This window comes from Pygoscelis adeliae, unplaced genomic scaffold (assembly GCF_000699105.1).
Source record: "Pygoscelis adeliae isolate BGI_AS28 unplaced genomic scaffold, ASM69910v1 Scaffold67, whole genome shotgun sequence".
NCBI classification, from domain to species: Eukaryota; Metazoa; Chordata; class Aves; order Sphenisciformes; family Spheniscidae; genus Pygoscelis; species Pygoscelis adeliae.
Genome location: NW_008825271.1, coordinates 6453527 through 6476536, shown reverse-complemented (window position 1 = coordinate 6476536; position 23010 = coordinate 6453527). Strand labels below are relative to the sequence as shown.

Here is a 23010-nt window from a genome sequence, read left to right as displayed (position 1 = left end):
TTTCAAGGCAGGCTACATACCTGGTTATTTAACAAGGCTTTCCTTTCAGTCTCTGCAATGTTCAGTGATCCACAGTGCCATTTTGACAATGCTAACTAAAGGCAAACACTGCTTTCTTATTTAGAGACTGGAATGGATGAATAGACAGAACAGGGCCCTTCCCATATTGATTTAACAGGCACTCAGTTCCTGATCATGGGCATCTTAGTGTCAGGAGGGGAAAAAACTTACATTGTTGGATTAGCCAATACAAGGAAGACTTGAAGTATGTGATGGATAAATAATGTGCAGAGCACTTCTCATGCCATTAAGTCAAAATAAAGTTTAAAAAACCCACAAACTTCAGCTTCTATTCAATGGGAAAAAACAATCTGAACATTGGGGCCACTCAAGTTGGTGGCTCTGCTCTGTCTTTACTGCCATATGTAGAAGCTTCTGACCTTTGTAGGATGCTTCCCTGAACTTACAGCCCAGGCTCTTGTCCAGGTTTTATGTTGGTTTTCTGAATTCTGTTTTCTTTCCACAGTTGCCTTGGAGGGATCAAAATATCTTCCCATGAGTAATTCAACAGAAACATGTACCCATGCAGAGAAGCAGGCAGGACACTGGGCAGTCTTTCTGCATGGGTATGCCTGCACTTGGGCTCAGCTAACCCCACATGTAGATGCAGGTGCCAGGAAATGGGCTGACCTCACACCAAAGACATGGTCTCTTGGGACTGGCAATAAAACCCTGTAGATAATGCTTTATAAACTGGCACTTCGAAGAGATGCCCAGCACCTGAGATAGCTCAGGTGGTTTAGGGGAGTGCTGATTTGGGAAAGGGCAGGGTTTTGGCTCTGGGTTTTAAGGGCTCTTTCTTTGAAGAAGACATTTTAGAATACTGATGGCAGAAACATTTGCTCAGTGAGCCATTGCACTACTGCATGGCATCAGACCAAAGGGCTCCTCGAAGGAGTGTGTTCTGTGCTATGGGAGAGCAGAAATGTGACAGTTTTCAGCGATGGGACAGCTGTGCCCCCAGCCTGCATTGCTGGTCTGCTCAGCTTGGAGAGGCTGAGCTGATGGGGACACTGCAGCCCATGCAGTGCTTCATGTACTGCTGTACATTTGGGACATGTGCTTAGTCATGGGGGAGCATCATATGCACCCATGACCTCAAGTTTTGAGTTCCCTTTATTTGCATTACTGGAGTCCAACCAAGATTGAGGCCTCATTTCATCAGCATCGGGCAAACCAAGACAATACCTACCTCAATTTTATTTACAGTCTAAATAGACAAGACAGACAAAGGGTGGCTGTGGAAACAAAAGCTCTGGAGAGGTGATGTGACATGACCTGGTCACCCAGCAGGACATTGAGAGCCAGGAATAGACAAGGTTTCCTGACTCCCAGTCCCAATGATCTATCTATTGGAGCATGTTCATTCTTTATCCTGTTTGAATGCTGTGACTAACATGCCAAATACTGTCTAGTGAGGGGATCTGAGTTCTGGGAAACACATCCTTTGATTGCTAATGCTTCAGGCTAGAAATTCTTGGGCTTTTAATGTTAAGTTAAAATACAGCTAGTCTCAGAAATTAAGTAACTGTTTATTTTGGTGTATTTATTTAATTTCATGTCTACTGTTTATTTTGCACTGACTCTGTATTTCTAGCTTTTATTTCCCCACTGATTTTTTGAACAGTGTATTGTGTTTGGTGAGGATAGTTGGAGTGGGTAGCGTGGGGAGAACTGAAGACTTTGGCATACAAGAAGGTGGAGTTCACCTGTATTTTTGCAGCAACCATTGGAAAGTCTTTCTGTTGCTGGAGTAGGCAAAATATGGCTGTGCTATCTGAAGAGCCAGCTACTTGTGCAATGACTTTGATGTTCAAACTTCTTGACTTTCTGATTATTGTTGCTGACATTCATTTTGGATTATGTTAAACTGTGGCCACGAAATCCTTTAATTTACGAAGACCTTTGTTTTTTTTTTTTCCACTTGTGAACTTCTGAAGGTCATGTCAGCATCACTCAGTGCTTGAGCACTGGCTGAGCCAGGGATCTGGTCCCTTTGACAAGTGTAGGGATGATCAGTTCGGTGCCTGTGATTCTCAGTGCTTGACTCATAAAATAGCCTCTTAGTCTATTGCAGAGGAATGTTTTGAGGATAAATACGTTACCTTAAATGCAAAGATTTGCAGCAATAGAAGGCATAGAAATACATGAAAACAGATGGATTCGTGCATGGTCATGACTGTGGTTGTATTTCCCCCTTACAGTTTGTCACTATTATTTCTGTGCCAGCTTTATCTTTATTGTGTTGAGCCTATAGGACGTAACTTGTTGTATTTTCTCTCTTTGCCTGTACATCAGGCAGGGACAAGCTCTAACCTGATCTTGCTGTGTGGTTTAAAAAAAAAAGTAGTAATGTAATCTGTGGGCAAATTGCACTTTAATTCGTAATTATGCTATGAATATGGACTTGGCTTTCAAACGCACTCTGAGTTTAAACTGCAGTTTGACTTTTATTTAGATAAATGCCTTTGAGTTCATAGTGAAATGGATATCTGCTGTAGGCTGGTATTGATTTAAAGGTCTCTTGAGTGTTTTAAAAGACAGTAGGGGCTTACAGGACAGCATATTTTAAAACTAGATGCTTGGTTAGGTTTTACACTCCTGTGTAGCTTCAGGTCTAGATTCTGTTAAAAGCCAGCTTACGCTGTTGATTTGTAGAGCCTTCTTTCACAGCAGGTATTGGCAAAAAATTGAATGTTTCAGGCAAGATGTAAGGAGCTGTCTTCAGAGCTGGCTGCTCTGAAATGATGGGGAGCAGCGTGTGCATGAGAACTATCGAATGGTTCCTGCGTGTGGGGGAATGCTTTGAGGACTTCCCATAAATGTGTTGTAGGAGGGCAAGTGATCAATAATTGCTTTTTAGCTCAAAAAGGTGTTTATTGCTTCCTGCTAACCATGCAAGTTGGTGAGCTCTGTAGTCTTCCAAGTCTTGGTGTTAGTAAGCATTGCTGTGGGCCTAGATTTCTCTTTGCATTGCCACAAAGTGCAGGGGGTTAGCATGAGCAATTAAAAAAAGGAGATCTCTGTTTATGCTCTTCTGGCAGCTGCCCTTTTTTTGTGTCCCTCAGCTCTTGGGTCATGTGGCATGGGTAAAAGTTCAGTAGGTGCCTCGGTGACTTAGGTCCTGTTTACCTGTTTGGACTCCAGACCTGCTTGGGTTCTGTGGGCACAGCTTTAAAAGAAAGAAAATATACAAAACAGGGAAGCTTGGCCAGTTTTCTAGTCAGACTGGCTTGGTGGTTTGAATAAGCAGCTGAATGTTTGAGGGCTTATCTAAAATCAGGCCATGAATCTTTTGGGTCACGTTCAGAGGTGCAGTAAGAGGGTGTAACCTCCCTGCAGAGGAGACGGGAGGGTTGAATTTTACCCAGGATAATATCCTAGAGCAGGGTGTGGAGCAGGGTAAAATTAAAGTAGGTCCCCCTCACAATTTCCTTACAACTTATTGTGGTTGCTCTTCTGCTACCGCCCATCAATTTGCCTCCTCCCTCTTTAGATTACACTCACAGGAACATGCCAACACTGCATACATCATGTTAATTAGGCATTTGTTAATTTCTGCATCATTAGTCACTTGATCTTAGTTGATCTGTGCTCTCCCTGTAAGTCCCTAGCTGCAGGTTTGACCTGTCGTGTGTGGTGTGCTGATAGTGCATATCTTAGAGGGGAGACTTCGCTGTTGCACCGTATGATGCTACAGCAGAGCGTGGCAAAGCTCTTCCTTGTGGTTTTCAGAGTCGGTACTTTATTTGCATTATTCTGTTCGCTTGCTGTCCCTAGCAATCCTCACAGCGCGTTCCTTCCAGAAGCACGTTGAGCTTTAGCTGTATTTCCAAACAGGGATGTCCTGCGAGGCAGGTCTGCTCTCCTACCAGGCTGTTTTCAAATAATACAGCACAACCTATTTGCCATCCATCAGTGAAGTGCTATAATATGATCTAGATTTGGATTGTGGGGTAGTTGGAAGGCATTGGTTGAGGTTGTTGAGGACCAAAGCGTGTATGTGACTGGCTGAAAGCTGTAATCGCTGATTAAAGAAAACATTTATTGATACACTAATAATATCTTGTTAGAAAACATAAAATATATTTTGTGTTTACACATAGTAAGTGTACATACCTATGTGTGTATTTTGGATGTAACACAGTGGTATATAAAAATACTCTGTGTGAATATAGCTATAAAATACTTAGCAGAAGGTTTGTTGATTGTTTCAGTTCAGACTTTAATTTGTCAGGAAATAGCCTATTCATCTGTGATTAGTTTTGTGGTTGTGAATAACCAATAGAAAAATAATAAATGTAATTGTGTAATATAAAGACAAATTAAAACCACACTAATGCAAAAGAGGAAAAAGCTTAGGGAGAGTTAGATAACATTTTGATCACGAACTAAACTCACTCGTATTCAGCAGAAAAGTACTGCTCTGCCATGTTTAAGTGCTCTTCTTAAAAAAAAAAAACCACACCACCCTCCCAGTGCAATCCAGCATAATTAAGACAACTGTTTTGCTGAGCGCAGTAACTGCAGTATGCTGATCCCACTGTCTTTTATTTTAACAGAAACCTGAGCTACAACAAGTTGATGGAGATTGATCCTTCTGCCTTTGCAGGGCTGTCAAACCTGCAGGAAGTGTAAGTATTCTTTCAAAGGCTTTAATTGTATTTTGCTAGGGTGGCTTGTGGGCCAGGAGGAAATTGTATGTAGTTTCCTAAGACAGTACCTTCCTTTAGGTAACTTGAATGAGCAGATCTGACTTGGTGTGGAGGTTTTTTCTCCATATTATACCTGTGCTGTTTTTTTTAAACCAATCAATTAGCAGAACACAACATCCCCATTAAAACAGCATAGCTGTTATTGGAGATCATTGGAGTTTGCCTCCCTCAGTCTTGTGCAATGCTCTGAGGGAGCAGTTCAGCTAACACACCTGAACATACACACAAAGCTCCTTGCTGAAAGGATAACCCTGAAGCAAGGCAGAACAGCCTGGATCGTGATACCTGATGCCAACCTAACCCAAATCTCCCAGGAAACAAAGGTGTAGTGTAGTGGATAACAAAGCACTTGACTGTGTCTCCTCCTCTCTGACATTTGTGCTCCTTTTGGAACCAGAACAAATTCTGTTTGAAGCCTGCTAGGAGAGGCTAAAACAGCAGAGCTGTCTTCTGCTTTGGTGGGGGAAGAGAAGGAGCTGGTGAAGGTCTGAGTGGCTGTGCCAGATCCCTGTTCCTGGTAAAAGAAACCTTGTTCGGGGAATCACAGGATTTCCTAGCTTCTGATCTGTGTAAATGCTCAGTAGTTACACTTGCAGAGGAGCTGTGCTTGTCAGCTATTCACAGTGATTCCTGGAGCTCTGATTTTTTGGGTTTTGAAAAATGAAAGTGACTAAAATTGCAAGTGGTGGGTTGAGGTAATGAGCTTGTGTTTGAATGTTGAATTGCTGGCATACTTGAGGTTTGGGCTCTGTTTGAAGAGCTACTGATGCCTCATGGGAAACTGAAAAAACATTTCCTTTCAGAAACAATACTGTGCACTGTGTATATCGTGCATTTTCTCTTGTCCTCTGTCTGTTTTCATTAAATGTTGGCTCTGGGGCTTGTGGAGGGGCCAGATCCTGTGATTCTTGAATAGGCAAGAGGGTTTGCTACAGTGGGAGTTCTGCCTGACTGATGCCTGCAGGATTGGACCATGGTGATTACTGTAGCATCTCTCTCCTGGCCTGATTGCCCCTGGCTCCCCTGCTTACACTAATAGTAGGGACTTGCTAGGGATCATGATTAAGTGAGGAATATGCATTGGGAGTGACTACAGTGCTCTGAAAATCAGTTCATCATGATCATCCTAGAGAGCGGTCAGGGAGGGGAGAGAAAGTGATGCAGGTCAGCAAAATGCTGCCTATAGGATCTGTTTTTTCAACTTTTCTTTAAACTGTGGAAAGCCTTAAATTAATCTGTGCTTGAAGAGAATTTCAGCCCTGATCCCATGAGACTTCAGAATTACCCTAACATGATTGTGGCTTAGCAATAGCTTTTATTTGTGGAAGTGCCTGAAGGCATGTGACTTCAGGGAGCGTGGGGCTGGGAAATGTGTGTGGCTTCTGATTCCTTAGGTAGGGAGCTCCCTTGTGCAATGTGCTGCATGTGTCGAGAGCAGTACAGGCCCTGCACTGAACAATCAGCTGCTAAAAAAAAAAGTTAGAGTTTGGGGGAAGGTAAGTACTGCAGCCTGCAAAGTAATGGTGTGGAATAAGAGCTGCTTGCTGTGTCAGAAGGGCAGGCTAGGGAAAAGGGAGAGAGCAGAAGAGTGAGTAGGAGGGAAAGGGAGCAGTCAGAAATGGGAGACTGGAAGGGAGGCAGAGGTCTGGAGCAGAGCCTGGAAGGCAGGCTCTGGAAAGTGTGAGGGAGAAGCTCTATTAAAAGCCCTATCTACCAATCTTGGTTGCTTTTGAATAACAGCTAAACCACAGACCACTGAAACAAACTGCATTTCACAAAGAGAACCACATCTGTACTGCCAGAGTGTCTCCTTTCTGAGGTTTTTTAAGCACTTTACAAACATTCATGAAATAAGCATCATGCTGTGGCATGTCTTGAGAGCAAGTCAGTGTTTTGCTGTGCGTGCTGTGCTGGGCAAACCAAGTCACCCTCAGGGAAACAGATTGCCCCAAATAATAGATGCATTGATAAGACCCAAAACCTCCCATGATGCTTCAAATATGGTGCCTGTGGTTCCTGAGCACCACAGATGAGGCTTAAAGCTCTGTGTGTGTATCTGTGAATAATTAGTGCGATATATTTTTAAAACCTTCTGTTTTCCCTTGATTTTTAAGAAAATGTCTGCAAACGAAAAGATTTAAACTTCATAGTGTGCCTTGGATGCTCTATTTTGCTTTACTGAGATTGTAATAAAGTAATAGCTGTATTTACCCTACACTTCTCCCTTTCCCTGGGTTTAGACAGTTGTTTGTGAAGCTGCTTTTCCTTAAAAGTTTAAGTCTGTGGGGTGAAATTTAGTGGCTCAAAGTGATATGAAACCCTGTGATCCCGCATGCTCTGAAATAAGTAGCTTTGTGCTGATGGAGGCTCAGGTGGCAGGGGCCGGAGTGGGACATTACTTTCCTTCAGGACACCTGTGCTTTCTCTCATCCCCTCTGGTGGCTCCCTCTAATGACAACCCCCTGGGGTCTGTCCATTCTTGTACCTTGGTTGAAAGGGTGGGATGAAGGGTGCTGCTGTGGGGTAGGCCCTGTGGTCCTTTCTGGGGTTTCGTCAGGTCATGTGGATCAATTCATGAAAGTGATGGTTGCACAGCTCTCAGGTTTTCCAAGCTCATTTGTAACAAAGAAGTAGTAACTGTGCTAAAATTCCTCTCCAAACAACTCACCTTTTATTTTCTGAAGTGCCTTTCACTGAAAGCTCTGGAGAGCTGTGCTATTTTTGAGCAGGCTCCATTTCAGCTTGACACCAGCCTGGCAACTGGACTGTAAATATTTTATATGGGTGGCCCCCCTCCCTCCTCTGCCTTAGCATCCAGAGGCAGCAGGTTTGCGTTGTCAAGGGGGAGGGCTGTAGAGGAGAAAGATGACTGAAGGTTTAAATTTGTTGAGCCTGGCTGTTTTGTTTTGGAGGTTTTTTTGCTATTTTTTTTGTTCCTTTACATGGTGAAGGGGAAGATGAGAGGGAAATCCCAGGCAAATACTGAGCTTGGCTGTCTCCTCTGCATCAGCAACTGGTGCCTGTGAGCCAAGAGAGAAAACGAGGTGGGAGAACCACTTCTGCCTGATTTCTGACCTGACAGGAGGCTGATATAAGAAAGTGACACTTACGTCAGAGGAGGGTTTGACCAGTTTTTAGATGCTGGTTGGTGTCGGAGCTGTTTAACCAGAGCTGACCCAGGCTGGCAGAGGGTGGGCCTAATTATCCCTTCTCCTGTGCCTTTCCAAAAGATGGTTGGTTGGATGTTAATGAAAACATAGCACAAATTACAAGCATTTTAATGCTCATTCCAGCTTGCTTTGTACCTTTGAAAGCTCTAGACGTTGCTATAATATGAGCAACAATGAGCTTTTAGTTGCAAAGTGGAGCTCCTTGCTGAATTGCAATGCATCTGGCTTTTTTCCCCCCTTACATTTTAAGGTACGGGTATAATGTCAGAGGCAGAGCCCAGGCTGAGGAAAGCTTTTATCCTAGCAGTGCCTGGAACTCCTCATGAAATCAAATATCTTGCCTGCTCTCAGAGGATTCAGAAGGAAGTTCTGGGATGGATGTATCGCTGCTCTCTCCTACCTGCCAAAAATAGTTTTAAAGGAAAGAAAAAAAAACAAACCCCATGCACTAATTCAGGATTGCCCCAACTCATGCCCACAGGTTAGGATGCCTCAGCTGCACCGTGCTCCCCTGCCCACTGTGGGATGCTCTGCTTCTTGCACCCAAATTGTGGTCTTTTCGAGAACCCCTTACAAAGCCCCTGCAGAAGGGGAAGAGTTTAAAGGCAGTCAGCAGAGAGACCCAACGAGGCTCTGCCTCGAGCAATAGCCGATCGGAGGTGGCTGGGGGTCCTGGGGAGCTGCTGTGTGCTGCCTGGCAGGGGCTTGGCTTTAATTGCTTCAGCATGTGGTGGCGGGGGGGTGGGGGAGCAGGCAAGATGGCTGAGAAATTAGGTAATTTTCAAGCAGCCAGACAAGTGACTGTTACAGTAATTAATTGACTAATTCACCGTACAAACAAGGGCTCTTTAAACCAAGGAAGAGCTGGTCACATGGCAAGGATCTGTTTTCAGTCAGAAAAACACTTCAAACATTAGGCCATTGAAGGGGACGTTTTTGTACCAGCATTTCCAGGAGCAGGGCCCTGTCTGCAATTGTCATTAGCCCTGGGGGGCTGCATGGTGTTCCCCAGCCAGTTGGCTGGAGCAGGTCACCTGTTTTTTAGTGGTGTTACTGTGCCTAGTGCCAGTTTTGCGTGTGTGCGTTGCTGGCTTCGTGGGGCTGCCCTTGCAGGATTTCCAGAGCTTGGCCTGGTGTGGAGAGGAGGCCTGAGGCTGCCATTCCCCACTGTCATGGCACCCTGTTGGCCCCCTGGCCTGGCATGGAGGGGCGAGCGGGGGCTGCTGATTGGGGAGGGAGTTAAATTCATTGTCCTGAGGCAGTGGGACCTGGCTGCTTCATGACTGTGGCTGCAAACAGTCTCCTATCTCAGGCCTGGCTCCGTGATGACTCTGGAAACTCAGGCCAGTGGAGGGCTATGGCACAGTCCCTTCCTCAGTGGCACTTGACTTCGCTTAAGGGAGCAGGTGGAAGGGGGGAAAAAAGCCTTGCTTTTATAAAGAAGATACTGTGGGGCCAGTTATAGTGGCTCTCATTTATTAAGGGTTTGGAGGATAAGGTGGGACTTGGCAGAGACGCAGACAAACCCCTTGAGGTGGAGGCCTCTGCCAAAATGTCAGTGTTCCTGGAGAGTCAGGGGGGTTGGATAAGGAAGTGCTGCGGCTGTCCCCTGCTCCTATGTGCTTGGTCGTAGGCTGCTTGCTTCAACAATTAATTTCTGTTTGTTGCAGGCGACTGAACAACAACGAGCTGACCGCCATTCCCTCCCTGGGACCTGCTGCTTCCAGCGTCTGCTCCCTCCACCTGTAAGTCACTGTTGCCCCTTTTGGCTTTTGACTTTGGGCTGTTTGTGGGGTAGGTTTAGCTGCTACTGACCGAGTTTCATGTGTGTCACACCCACTTCGCTGACTCTTCAAGTTTCATTATCGAGCTTGTTGGCACCTTAATTAAGAAACATCTTCTGGAGTCTTGTGATTTGTGTGAGGTTGGGCTCAATGTTGTGCTTATGGTCAGTGGTAACTTATGTCAGTAAGCTCCACAGGTTAGTTGTATATTGAGTAAAATTACTTTTTTCTCATCCGCCTTTGGGTTTCAACCGTTACGTCTTACTTGTGCTATTAAAGGAGTATATAACTTTACCTTTTCTTTTTTCCCTGGCCCTGTTCTGATCACTTCTTTTCTTTTAAAGCCAGAGACTATTCACACCTTGATCTTTCAGGGAACTCATTCCAGACGTGTTTTTATGGTCTCTTTCAACTTTTTTCTTATGAGAGTGACTGGTGATTGCAAGGGTAGATCTGCAGAAGCTTTGAAGTTCCTAACTTTGGGAGTTTAGGTGCCTGCAGAAGTGTTAGACAACTGAGAGCCCTTGTGTATCTGCCACTGAGGATGTTGGGTTGAGGATGCTGCTGATAGGAATAAAGACATTATAATGTCAAACTTCTTAGTACCTTAAAAGTGTGGATTTCTAAAATTATTTTTGCATGTGTCTGCTTGTAATGCACACCGAGAAGGAATTTTGCTGAGGTATGCATGATACCTCCCAAGTTCCTGGGAAGGGGAAGTGGTTACAGCTAATACAGACTCCAGCAAAGTGCTTGAGCAGTTTAAGTGATGGCTTCCAGTGTGCATGGCCTCGCAGCATACACCCACAGGCAGGTGTCCATATTTGCCATGGATTTGCTTCTCCTTGTAGTGGAAAATGCCTGTGTCTATACCACCAGGTGATTGGCCTCTCACGCTCGGAAGGCTCTGACTTACTCTGAGACAACCTTGATCTGTTGACTATAAGTACATTCCTATTACTTAAATCAAGGACAGAATTGAGTGAAATGGACTGGCACTGTTCCTGCTCTTCCATTAGGCAGTGTTAAAATATGCAAAGCAGAACAACTCCCTTACTGCCTTATTCAGTTGAAGGATCTTAGCTTCAAATTTGTGTCCGTATCTCATTCCTGTTGTGAAGTGAGTTTAGCTTTTGAGATATGGTGCCTTTGATCTGATTCTTGGGTATACCGTGTTCCTGCAGAGCTTATGAAGAGCCAAAGTGCTCCTCTGCTATCATCGGTGCTGGATCTAGCAAGTGCCTCTGTTAAATGCATAAGTAACTACTTCACCTCCTGGGTGGAGGGGTGGCTTGTGTCTCAGCAGTTATCAGACCTATCAAATGTGTCATACGCAGTTGGTGTGAAACAATCTGGTTTGATTTCTGCCTCCTTCTACAGCCTCTCCCTGCTTGCGTGACCACATGTGATGTCTGGATGCGTGATCTGGGGGCTGCTGGCTGCAGAGCAGGGTGGTAACTCTCTCAGTGCAGGGTCCCTTTCTTAAGGCACGATCCCCTGACGTGAGAGGCCATCTGCCTGCCACTTGAACTGAGCTTACCAGGCTGCCGCATAGCCCAGTGTGTTATGCATTTGGATTCAAAAAACCTCCAGAAATCTGATTTATGGGTGGCAAGCTTGCATACAACTTACTATCCAGGATATAGTTTTAGGCCCCCCAAATTGGCTTTTCTTTCTCACAAAGTCTATATAAATGATCTGAGTTTCACAAGCCCCTGTTGTTATTTTTGCTATTAATTTAGCTGTTGGCAAAGGACCAAATTGCTAGAGCTTTGGTTTTTTATTCCTGAAATGAAATAAGCAGTTTGGAAAGGAGGAATAATAACTGGTGGAAGGCAGTAGATTTACAGCTCCTCTGAAATTTCAGAGTGGTGCAGAAGGAAGGGGAAGGTACAAAGCCAAATGATAAAAGGACGGTATTCTAAACAGACCTGCTTAGTATCACTTTCCAGAAATCTGTATTGCTTTCCTCAGCTGCTACACATAAATAACTGATAGTGGGATTTGTAATGCTGCTGTCATACCTCTACAAGAAGGATCTTTGTTGAGCTTGTTTCAGAGAATGCCACTCTTTTTCCCCCTGCATTTCCTTTTAATTTTTATCAGAGGTAAAAATAGTCTGAAAGATGTTTTAAAGTACCTGCTTTAATCGATGTTGCTGACTAGCTCACATTGGAATGATTTGCTGAGGAAGTGAGGCTTTCTCCATCCTTGGGAGTCTTTAAATCAATTGGATGGCTTCCTAAAAGATGGTTCTTTAGTTCAACTCTAGATTAATGGGCTTGATACGCAAATTGTTGGGTAAAGTTCTTTGGCCTTGTGCGATATAAGGAATCGGATTATATGGTCATACTGGTTTCTTCTGGCCTTCAAATCTGTGAACTAATAATTGGGGAGGCTGCCAAACCAAACCCAGGGTGAAAACTCAAATGAAGACTGTGTACTGAGAAACTGGTTTATGTTTAAGTATATAGTGTTACAGTGTATTCTTACTGCTAAAGAAAAATAAATAAATTTCCTTTTTTCCCAGTGTTTAGAAATGTGTGAAGTGTGTTTACCTCACAAACCTCTGAAGTAGGTTTTGTATATTGCATGTGGTTAAGTATTTCCAAAGGGCTGTGAATGTATTATAAAAGCAAGGGTTGTATATTTGTCACTCAAAACAGCCCTTTTGAATGAGTTACTTCATCTCCTACTCTTACTAAACTGGGGAAGAGACTTTCTCTCCTTTTGGTGCTGGGAGAAAGAAATCTGCCATACTGCCAAGCTCAGATTTCCCATAAAGGTTTTTTAATGTGCCTGATCGCTTTGCATTCCCTGTTTTGGGGTTTCCTGTACCTGTCTCTGTCACCCAAAACTTGCTTGACCCCATGTGCATGTGGACCGTGGGCTGGTTGTATATATATGTAAGCATGTGGGAATCTGTTGGAGAGAGAATTCTCAAGGCTTTCTGCAAATCTTTGGATGTTTCAGGCTGCAGATGGATGCCGGCATAACATATGTATCAAACATGCGATGCTCTAATACACTGCCATGAAGTTTAGTTCAGTTTATTCCTTGAAGAGTCAGTTTGTTTGCCTTGCATGTTGAAAATACTGCCAAAGTTGTTCATCTCAGCAAGAGCAAACATAAGGGACTTGATAAGGCTTTTAATAGAACAGAAGGGAAAAATAATCTATGTACAGGTTACCAAATAAAGACAGACATTAAATGCAAACATCTGTCAGTGCAAACAAAACCAGGAAATTCAGCTGGGAGGGGGAGAGACTGAATCTGGATTCATTCCGAAATTACATCGGAGTAGCTGAGAGGAGAGTCTTGCCTGAAATTCCCACAGCGTTTGTAATTTAGCTACAGTTCCTAGACTTGGACGTTGGGGAGTTGATGGCAGGATGTTTTCACTGACATGCTCTTGGCTGAGGATTTCCCTTCCCAATGTTCTGCTGCAACTCAAGTGTGTTAACTCTGTAGGGTCTTGAGAAGACTGTTACCTGATCTGGTGGGGAAGGGGAGGATGGAAGAAACCATTTATTTGCAGCAGAACTGAGTCTGCTTATATCCAACTTCCTCACTAACTCATGTGGAGAGTCTCTTAGCCTTGCTAGCACGCCAGGTAAGAGGAGGACCTGAGCTGTGATCAGCTCTGCATTGGTCTGTTACCATGGGCTCCCCACAAGCCCCTGTGCAGGTACAAGCTCATCCTGTAGTCTGGGGCCTGTCTGCCACTGCTTCACCTACCTGCATATGGGTAAATGCATCCTGGAGGGCTTTTGGGATGTCTGCATGGCATGGTGGAGGTGGATCCCTGTCCTCTGCCCTGGCTCCAAGGTGGCCAGCCTGATTTGGTCACCATCTACTGATGCAGACATGCCAGCGCAGGCTGTTACACAAGCTGTAGAGCTCAGTGGAGAGCCTGCTAACCAGACCTCCGAAGCAAGCATGGTAAATAGAGCACACTCTGTGCCACATCCTTAGCTGGCTAGGAATTAAGGAAGTTAACAGATTAAACACTTAAAAATAACTTTTGTTTCTTTCACTGTAAGCCTTTTAAGCCCCCAGCCATTTAGGAACAAAGGGGATAGTGACCCATGGCAGTGAGCTGTATGTTAGCAACAGTCAAAGCTGTTTGAGATGCTTTGGCCCCATGATCTTGCTCTGAATAAGCACAGATAACAAGGAAGTCAGAATAGGGATTTTTGGAGCAAAAGAGTGTGAAATAGGATTAGCTGATTCACAGAGGATGCAGTGACACTCTGCAGCGTATTTACTGGGAAAAGCGAAATCAATAGGACTACTCTGCTGCCAAACTGAGCATAAAAGTCTCTTGAAAATCAATCTTCTTTACAGGCTCATTAATGTAAAGATCAATTCACATTAAACTGTAATTAAACAGAGAGGGCTAATAGGAGAGGGGTAAGTGATCTACTGTGCCACAGGCAAAATATATCATGTAAAATTTGAAAATTAAATACATGAAGAATTGGAAGCTGGGAGTGGCAGGGAACATGCTAGGTCTGATTGAAAGGACTGGTGAGCTGAGATGCTGATTGGGGCAGCATGGCCCTCATGAAAAGGAGGACTACTCTATGGTATTCCATCTGGATGTCGGGGGTAAGACAGGTCAAAGACTGCAGCCAGTAATTTCTGCATCAGGAGTAATGTTTCCATTTGAATTGCATGATTTCTTGGAGAGCTTTTCCTCTGAAGTGTTGGGGATTTCACTATAATTCTGGTTAAATTATTTACATTGTTAGTAATATGACCCTTGTTTCTTGTCTGACCCTGGCTTTAATTTTCATTGTTATCTCATTAGACCTTTGTACTGGATTAGAGTTGACTGGTCTTGGAGATCCCTAACATGTCAGAACTGGGGTCGTACTATTGATCCTCCTCCTGGAGCTGTTGCCTCATGCTTTCTTAGTAAGGGCTTGGGAAAGCAACGGTTATTTTAGTGCTGTTTGCACTGCTTCATGTCATGGTTTAACCTCAACCAGCAACTGAGCACCACGCAGCTGCTTGCTCACTCCCCACCCCCTGGTGGGATGGGGGAGGGAATCAGAAGAGTAAAAGTGAGAAAACTTATGGGTTGAGATAAAGACAGTTTAATAATTGAAATAAAATAATAATAGAATATACAAAGCAAGTGATGCACAATGCAGTTGCTCACCACCTGCTGACCGATGCCCAGCCAGTCCCTGAGCAGCGGCCCCCCCGGCCAGCTTTCCCCCAGTTTATGTACTGAGCATGACGTCCCATGGTATGGAATGTCCCTTTGGCCAGTTGGGGTCAGCTGTCCTGGCTGTGCCCCCTCCCAGCTTCTTGTGCACCTCCAGCCTTCTCAGTCGGTAGAGCATGGGGAGCTGAAAAGTCCTTGACTAGTGTAAGCACTGCTCAGCAACAACTAAAACATCGGTGTGTTATCAACATTGTTCTCATCCTAAATCCCAAACACAGCACTGTACCAGCTACTGGAAAGAAAATTAACTCTATCCCAACTGAAACCAGAACACTTCATTAGTGTTGTCAAATGGTGTTTGCAGAGCCTCTTTCTAAAGACCCATGTGGTCCATTAGATTCTTTGAGCTGCTGTTCTGCTTTCAGCCAAGACATGTGTCTTGCTATGTTAGCTGAAACAATGCCAGCAGTTGCTGTATTCTGATCCAAGTGTGAGCTAGCAAATACACCTTTGTTTCTGCAAGCTTTTCCCAGGAGCTGAGGTGGTGACGTTGAGATGTGTGACTCCAGTTTGTCTTTGCTTTTCAAGTTAAGATGGTGAAGACTTGGCTGAGTATGAGGAGAACTGCAGCTTCAGTTCCTGCCTGTGGCAGCCTCTCTGGGTGACCCCTCTTAGAGGAAAGAGCTCAAAACTACTGCATCTGTGCTGTTTATAGAGCACAGCTCAAACCTGAGCTGGTGTCTACGTGAGGTGTGAGCTCAGTTCATGTTCCTGACTAGGCCAGAGTGTAAACCTCTGTAGGTGGTGTTGATAGTTGGGAAGTTTGGGCTTAAATGAAGAATTGAGGTTTGAGCTAACACGATACTATAGATGTAGCTGTGGAGGCCATTTGTGACCTGGGATCCTGCTGTGCTAATTGCTGTACAAACAAAACAACTGCCTTGACCCCCAAGAGACTTAGTCTGTAAGTCATCTTTGGAGTTAAAAAAGGATGATCTAACAATTAGAAGTAAGGAGAATACTCTCTTAATTCCATCTGGGTCACAGCAAGAGGTTTTGTGCTTGTAAGCACAAAATCCAGATGACTCAGATGCAGCCATGTGTGGAGTCCGGTTGAAGTCAGCAGGCTCTGCTTGTGTGCAGGATATGTCTTGGGCAGCTCAGAAAACTGCGGTGCCTGCCATGCTGCATAAGTACTAGCACAAAGAAAACTTTCTCTGGTAAGTAAGGTAAAGTGGTGTATGCAGGTGTAGATCCATCAGTGGGAGCAGATTCACCCCCAGCCCCTGCTTGCATCAGTTCTTAGGCGTTGTAATGTCTACAGGGACCAATTCTCCAGTGTTTACTCAGGCAATTTCCCTCAGAGGCTGGAGAGAGAGTTGCTTTCTGAGGATTTAGTCCATGCTACAGGCTACACTACTCAGCTTCTGGTTTTGAATGTGAATATATTGATGTGGAAAGGTGAATAGAAAGCTGGCAGTCGGGCTGTTCAGTATGCAAGCAATGTACAGGCATAAAGATTCTGAAATCCACCTCTCCTGTTTGTTTTGCTCAGAGTTCATTCTTAGGCTCTGGTGCATAAAGTCTGCTAGTTTTTGAGGCCAAAGACTGCAAGAGCCTTTCCCAGTGGAGGAAATTCTCATTAATCATGTGCTCCTGAGCACCAGAAGAGATGCTGTTTTGACTTCTTTTTTGGGCTGTTGGAACTGTTCTAATCATTTGCATGTCCTCTTCGAGCTTTCAGATATAATGTGAGTGCATGGAAATGGCAAAGGATCTGAGGCTATTCCAGGGAAATGAGTAATCGTGTCTTCTAGAAAAGCAACAGCAGTAAAGTACATAGTCCTCAGACTCAACAAAAGAGTATCAGAAAGCAATCTGGGTATGTATAGAGCAGTGTGAAAACTGGCCAGAGGAAAAAGATAGTGAAAGGTTGGTGGCAGCTCATGGAATACCAGTTACCCCTTGAGGCTACTTTATTATGTATTTACTAGTGAGGATAACTGTTTTGTGCAGCCGTGGCAGCTTCTTCTGCGAGTAGAGAATTGCTTTGAGCTGGGCTAGGTCTGCTCTGACATCTGTGTGCTGCTTAGCAGGCCATGCTAGGCTAGTGTTTGTTCTGGAGGAAGGAGAGGACACAAGTGGTCTTGTGGGACCGAACACAAGATTAGGAGTTGGAATACTGGAACAGTATCTTTTTTGTGTGTGTCCTGCACATTCATTACACCCCAAGACCAAGTAAATTCCTGTTTGGGTAGGCCTGCTTCCTCTGAGCTGAAGAGCAGGTATTGCCCTGGGGCAGATGTAACTCATGAATGTAAAGCATCTTCTGGTGCGTTGTCTGAGAGCAGGTGCGTGTCATGTACAACGCACAAGATGGTTTCCAAGTTCTGTCCCTCTGCAGGTCAAGCCTAGATTAGTTGTTAGGGTCACTTGCGATCATGATCTTTTGTTAAGGTCAATATGAAAAATAGCCTCATATTTGAGCCTTAGAATAGCCCAAACTTGCTACTATTAATATCTGTGGTAGATTGACTGTCTCATTTAATAGCATATGGCAAATAAAGCACATGTCTACAAAAGCAATTCCTTTGTTAGTCTTCACAGGCTGAGCAGATTTCAAACAAACAACTTGCTGAGTTGAAAGGTTTTTTTAGCATATTGGAGTTTCCTGCCTAAAAACTGCTAGTAATGGCAATTTATTTTGCTCAGGGGTGAGTAAAGCAGAGTTGCAGCTGCAATAAAAGCAAGTTAAATTATTTCTGGGTAGAAGTCTTTACCCATTTTTTCTCTGAAAGCTTGGCTGATTCAGTTTTATAACAAAATTGCAAAAAATCAGGAAACTTACCAGTATGTGTTAGTTTCTGTGCTTTCTTCCCTACTGAGGTTGCCCAGTTAGTCTTCATTATCAGTTGTCAGTTTATCCTGGTTGGTAGACCAGTGATGCTTGCTCAGAGCATCGACTAGAAGCCTAGTGAGGAGTAAGAACAGGGGTGGGGGTAGAATTGTGACTTTTTTCTTTTTTTAAAGTATGGTGCCATAAAGCACTTTCAAAATCTCTCCATCTTTTTTGCCCTCAAGTGTCCTGGAAGTGTCCTGGAAGGCTTGAGAACAGGCAATGTCTTTTAGTTCCTCTGCATACAACAAGGCTAAAACTGTTTCAGCAGAGGTGTTAAAAAAATGAATCCTGCCCATGTGGTTCAAAGCCCAGTGAGTAAAACATCAGTTTTGCCACTTACCTTTTGCTCTGTACGATGCTTAGCACTTCCATCATTGCTTCCACTGACACCATTAGGAATAGTGTGTAATTCAGGGTAAAGAAACACTAGTGTAAACAGTGTTCACTAAAATGTTATCCTGCCATGTCTAGATTGGAAAAGATTAGCAAAAAAATCTCTAGAAAGCTCATTTTAAACTGAATAAAAGCTGGCTATGTGCAGGATTTTCTGTTTTTAACCCCTGTTAAACTCCCCAATTAATTGCAGAGATGAACAATAGAGATCATGTCAAAAGTTATGAACTTACTCATGCAAAAACAGCCCTGCTTGGGGGTACGTGGGGTGGAAAATCTGATTGCTGGTTAAGGTAGACAAGAAAGTGTTCAGTCATATCTTTAGATGAAGTGATCACTTAAGAGGCCACCCTCCTGTCCAAGTGTGTGCATAACTCTTGCTTGTTAACAGGAATTCCACGTGAATATTGATTGGGAATAAGTGGTTGGGTGAGTACATGTTCTGCCTGTCAAACCATTTAATGTTCAATTGCACATCAGGGAAAATAGCAAAGGCAGCTGGAAAATGAAACAGGAGTGCAGGGGCGTACAAGTGAAAAGACAACTGTTTTAGTGGTCAGATCTGAGCAGAGAAAAATAAGTTGGGGAGAGGGGAAGAATTAAGAGTTGATAGCAAAAGAAAGAATCTGTAAATGGCTCATTTTTTTAGACTTAAAATATCTTCTGTCCAGTCCATATACTGCAGATCACATGCTGCATGGAAGCAGTTGCTGAACAGAGGGTTCAGCATAAACAACTGGGGGAGGGGATTGGACTTTCTGTAATTTTTCAGGTGCCCTGGAAAAGGAACACCTTTTGGTGGTCTTATTGAAGACTTTTTTTCCTCTCCAAATTATGTTCTTGAGACAGCTCTCTTTTTTTCAAAATAAGAGGAAATGAAGTAGTAAATGGTCGTCTTAGAGAAGCTTGAAGAACTTATTGGTTAAGTGGTGGTAAATGCTTACCACTGATTTTACAAGACCTGCTCTAGGGAGGCTTGAACACATAGGGTTTTAGACCAGCCTGGCTTAGCACAGTAGCAGTTCTACTTCAGAGCTCAAACTTTCTGTTCCCTGGATCTTTTGACACCTTGTTCTGCAGTTTGCTGAAGCCATCCTTCCTACTTGACATGCTTTAATAACAGGGTGCCTAGACTTGTTAAGAGCTATTTTCTTTGCTAACATGACCATTGCTTTTCCACATAGGAGCTATTCCTTCTTGCAGGCTGAACAGTCTCAGCCGAGCAGAGCTCACAGTGAAGTCTGCCCAGAGGCTATCCCTGTTCTGGCGACCTTGCTGACAAGACAGATAAGCCCTTTCAACAGAGCACAAGTGTGTGTCATGTTGGAACAGACTAACCAGCCAGCCTATCTACATCTCTAAAGTGTTAACAGGAGTTTGACTGGCCAGTCAAAAATGTGTTTCTCCAACTGCTGCCTTCTTCAAGGGGCAAGTCTTTTATCAACTTCTGCTGCAAGTTCCATGAGATTTAGAGTTTGATCTGGAGAGTAGACATGTTCAAGTATGTTGTCCTTTATTTACCTGCCATAGCATCAGGGTCACAGAGCTCTTGCGTAGTTAAATCCACCTGTTTTCATTGTGCTCCTGTCAAAGGTGGGAGAAGCCCCTGTGTCACACCATGGCTTTCAGGCACAAACAGTGCATGCTATCAAGAAGTCTGCTTGTAGTTACAGTTTGGATTAATGTCCCAACATCATGGGCAGAGTCATTACATTTGGTTTGCACTTAAATTGCTTCTCTGCTTGTGTGTTTTCCCTTCCTCACTCCTGTGGAGAGACAAAAGCAAAACAAAGCCACCCACAAAACACATGCGCTCACTAGGCTGTGGTGGATCTTTTTTACTTTGATCATTTATTACACAAAGAAACTAAAATCAGCATCAGGATTTAAGGATAAAAGTGCCTACATGCCCTGTGATCCTGGACCCTATTGGCTTTCAAATAAAAATGCTGCCCTTGTTCATTAGAAGCACAAAACTTGCCTGAGATGAAAATGAAAAGAGGCTGCTGTCTCTGCTTGGGAGTGGGACAGGGTAGCTGTTCCAGCCTCTGCTCTGGGCTAGTTAAATTGACATCTGGGCTGGATCTGATTCTTAGTGTCTGCTCTTCCTTGTCACAAACCTGACTCATCTTTGAGGCTGGTGAGAAGGATGTGGGGGGGCTAGGCAGCAGCCCTGACATGGAGTGGCTTCTTGAGCTGGGTGCTGTGCAAGTGTGGGGCTGTGAAGAGCAGGAACTCATCAGAGCAGCAAGCCAGCGGGGGTGAAGCTGGGCTCTTTCTTGGCTTCAAGGACTGGCTTATGTATTTAATTTGTGATAAATTGAGTTTGGCTGGCATGTATCAGCAGTGGAAGAAAGCCCTCGAGGTAAAAGTGGAAGAGGAAAAGCCAATGGTGGAGCAAGAGAGTAGCAGACCAAAGGCATAAGATGTAGAACTTAGAAACACTGACCTGACTGTCATCTGCCAGCAACTGAATGACCCCTTTCAAATACTGATGCAGCCCTTCCTTCAAAGAGGCTCTGCTGAGCCCCATGACCCCATTCAGACAGCTGGTGCAGAGCCATGTGGTTTCCTGCATTCTTGTATGAAAACTGCCATTTACCTTATGACTCTCTTCCTTCTATTCCCATAGGACAATTCTCTTACTTCTCAGCAGAGTTCAGCACTCAGCAGGGCCTCTCCTCTCCTTTGCAGCCTTTCTCAGTGCTTGTTCCAGACTGAGGTCAGGGAATGTGAGAAGATGGAGGGTGACAAGCAGTGGTTTGGACTGAGAGCTGGAGGAGAAGGGGGTGAAAGACTAGCACAGCTATGAGTGTTCACAAATGGGCTGTTTCAAAACTAGTATTAATTATACTCAGTGACTTAGAGGTGCTTTCCTTCCCTTGTGCCAGAGAACTGGCCAAACTGCATTCCAAGTTGGGCAGCCCCTACTGAGGATCCCTGGCCCCAACCCTAGCAGGTGCATCATCCCACTGAGGGATGCACACAGTGACTGAAGATAATTGCTGAGATGTTTTGAGGTAGAGCTGCACATCAGGGAGGCAAGGTTGTGCTCTGGTATTGAGTTCATAAAAGTTCAGGAAAGCTCCTTACAGAGAGGCTGTGACAGACAATGAAAGATGCTTTGCACAGCCCTTTTAATGGATTTGCCCTTTGTGAATACATAATTTAAAAAGCCTCTGTGGAGTACAAACTTCCTGAAACATCCAGTGTAACCAGAAGAGAGCAGAAACTCTGGTCCTCTTGGAACCACCCTGTTGCTGATGGGGGGACTGTGCCCATAACAGTGTCTTGTCTTCAGGAATCTTAATTTGCTTTGATGTCGTAACAGGTTGTGCAATCTGCTGAGGAGATAGGAAAGCCTCTGTTTTAAAGATGACTAACTTCTAATCCTGCCTGTCCTACACATTTTACTCTGCTAATGGGATTGAATGCTGAAGGCTTAGGAAGTTGCATATTGCAAAAAAAATCCAAAATCATATGGCGGCAGGTCAAAAAAGTCTAGTGAGAGTAAATGCAGACCAACGTGAGGGAGAGAGCTTTTAAAAATTACATTACTTATCTCAGTGGATCTAACACATAGGTAAGGTCATCTAACAAGTCAGAACGTTTACATAAACATTGGTAGTGCAGAAATATCGTAAGAGAACTCCACATATCTCACTGGATGTGGCTTTTTTGGTTATGTTAGAAGAAAGGTTTTCCTTCATGCAGTTCATACTGAATCCAACAAAAGCCCATAACGAATGTTCATCAAACCCAGGCCCTTGGCTATGTCCAGCTGCTCTGAAAGCCAGCTTCTAAAAAGTGTGCTTGATCTCTGCCTAATTCTTATCTATGTGGCTGCCTCATGAAAGAGCTACGAGAGTGTGCCTGGCAGGAGGATAACATCTGCCCATGTTCAAGTACTCAGGGCCCAAGGATGCTCTGAAGCCATGCTTGGACTGCACCAGCATCAACAGTTGCAGTCCATCAATGTGAGAGGCAGATGAGTTTGGTCCTGTGGGTGGCCACAGAGCAGCCCTTAATAGATAGTGAAAACGTAGCCCTTGAGTCACACTGGTCTCACATGAATAGTCCCGTTGACTGCAGTGGAACTATTTGTGTGAGTAATAGTTTGCTTGTGGGAATAAGAGAGTTCGTAACCCAGCCCTTTGCAGTGTCACTGACTTGAATTGCAGGTGGCTGCTGCTTCCAGATCCAAAGGAATGAATGAGCAAATCCCATCTCCCAGACTGCTTTCTGACTCCAAATGTCCATGACCTGGAACAGAAATGCAGTCACTTCACCATGAAAGGTTGCATTTCTTTTTTTCTTGCCTTAAAAAAAGAAAGTAAAAAATAAAAACACTTTTTCTTGAACCCCCTGTCTGTCCCAGCCTGCCTATAGCTATGGGTAGTTTGCTTCATGCTTGTCCATCCTAACCCACCAACATAAGGCAAGAACATAACCTGATGAATGAAAGCCCCCTGAAATACATCAGTTTTGAAGCTGATGTGCAGCAGGTGGGGAAATGTCTTTAGACTTCCTGTCATAGTATGATATAGTTGGACTAGCTCCATCAGCCTGTTCTTGCTTTATGCTTATGTATGACAGTTAAATGAAAACAGTGTAAAATGGTCACAGACCTTGTTTGCTGCATCTTAGAAAGGCTTTCTTCTGAAGGAGTACTAGGGAGTGGGAAGATGATCACGTACAGACTCGGGCAGAGCATGTAATCTTTAAGGAAAAGGCAGGATACCTGTAAAATAGACACAAGGGGTTTTTTTGTGGGTGTTTTTTGTTTGGTGGGTTTTTTGTTGTTGTTTGGTGT

The 23010-nt window shown here is 44.1% G+C and overlaps 1 protein-coding gene across 2 annotated transcripts in view; it reads left to right on the top strand.

Moving 5' to 3' along the window:
- Nucleotides 1-4628: 4628 nt before the first annotated feature.
- The window catches only part of LRIG1 (leucine-rich repeats and immunoglobulin-like domains 1), a 61228-nt gene continuing 42846 nt past the window's right edge, over nucleotides 4629-23010 (top strand). For both annotated transcript variants that reach the window (XM_009329807.1, XM_009329806.1), the window contains exons 1-2: nucleotides 4629-4694; nucleotides 9616-9690. In XM_009329807.1, coding sequence (XP_009328082.1) covers nucleotides 4645-4694; nucleotides 9616-9690 — 125 coding nt within the window. In that variant the 5' untranslated portion in view covers nucleotides 4629-4644. The remainder of the gene's footprint in view (nucleotides 4695-9615; nucleotides 9691-23010) is intronic.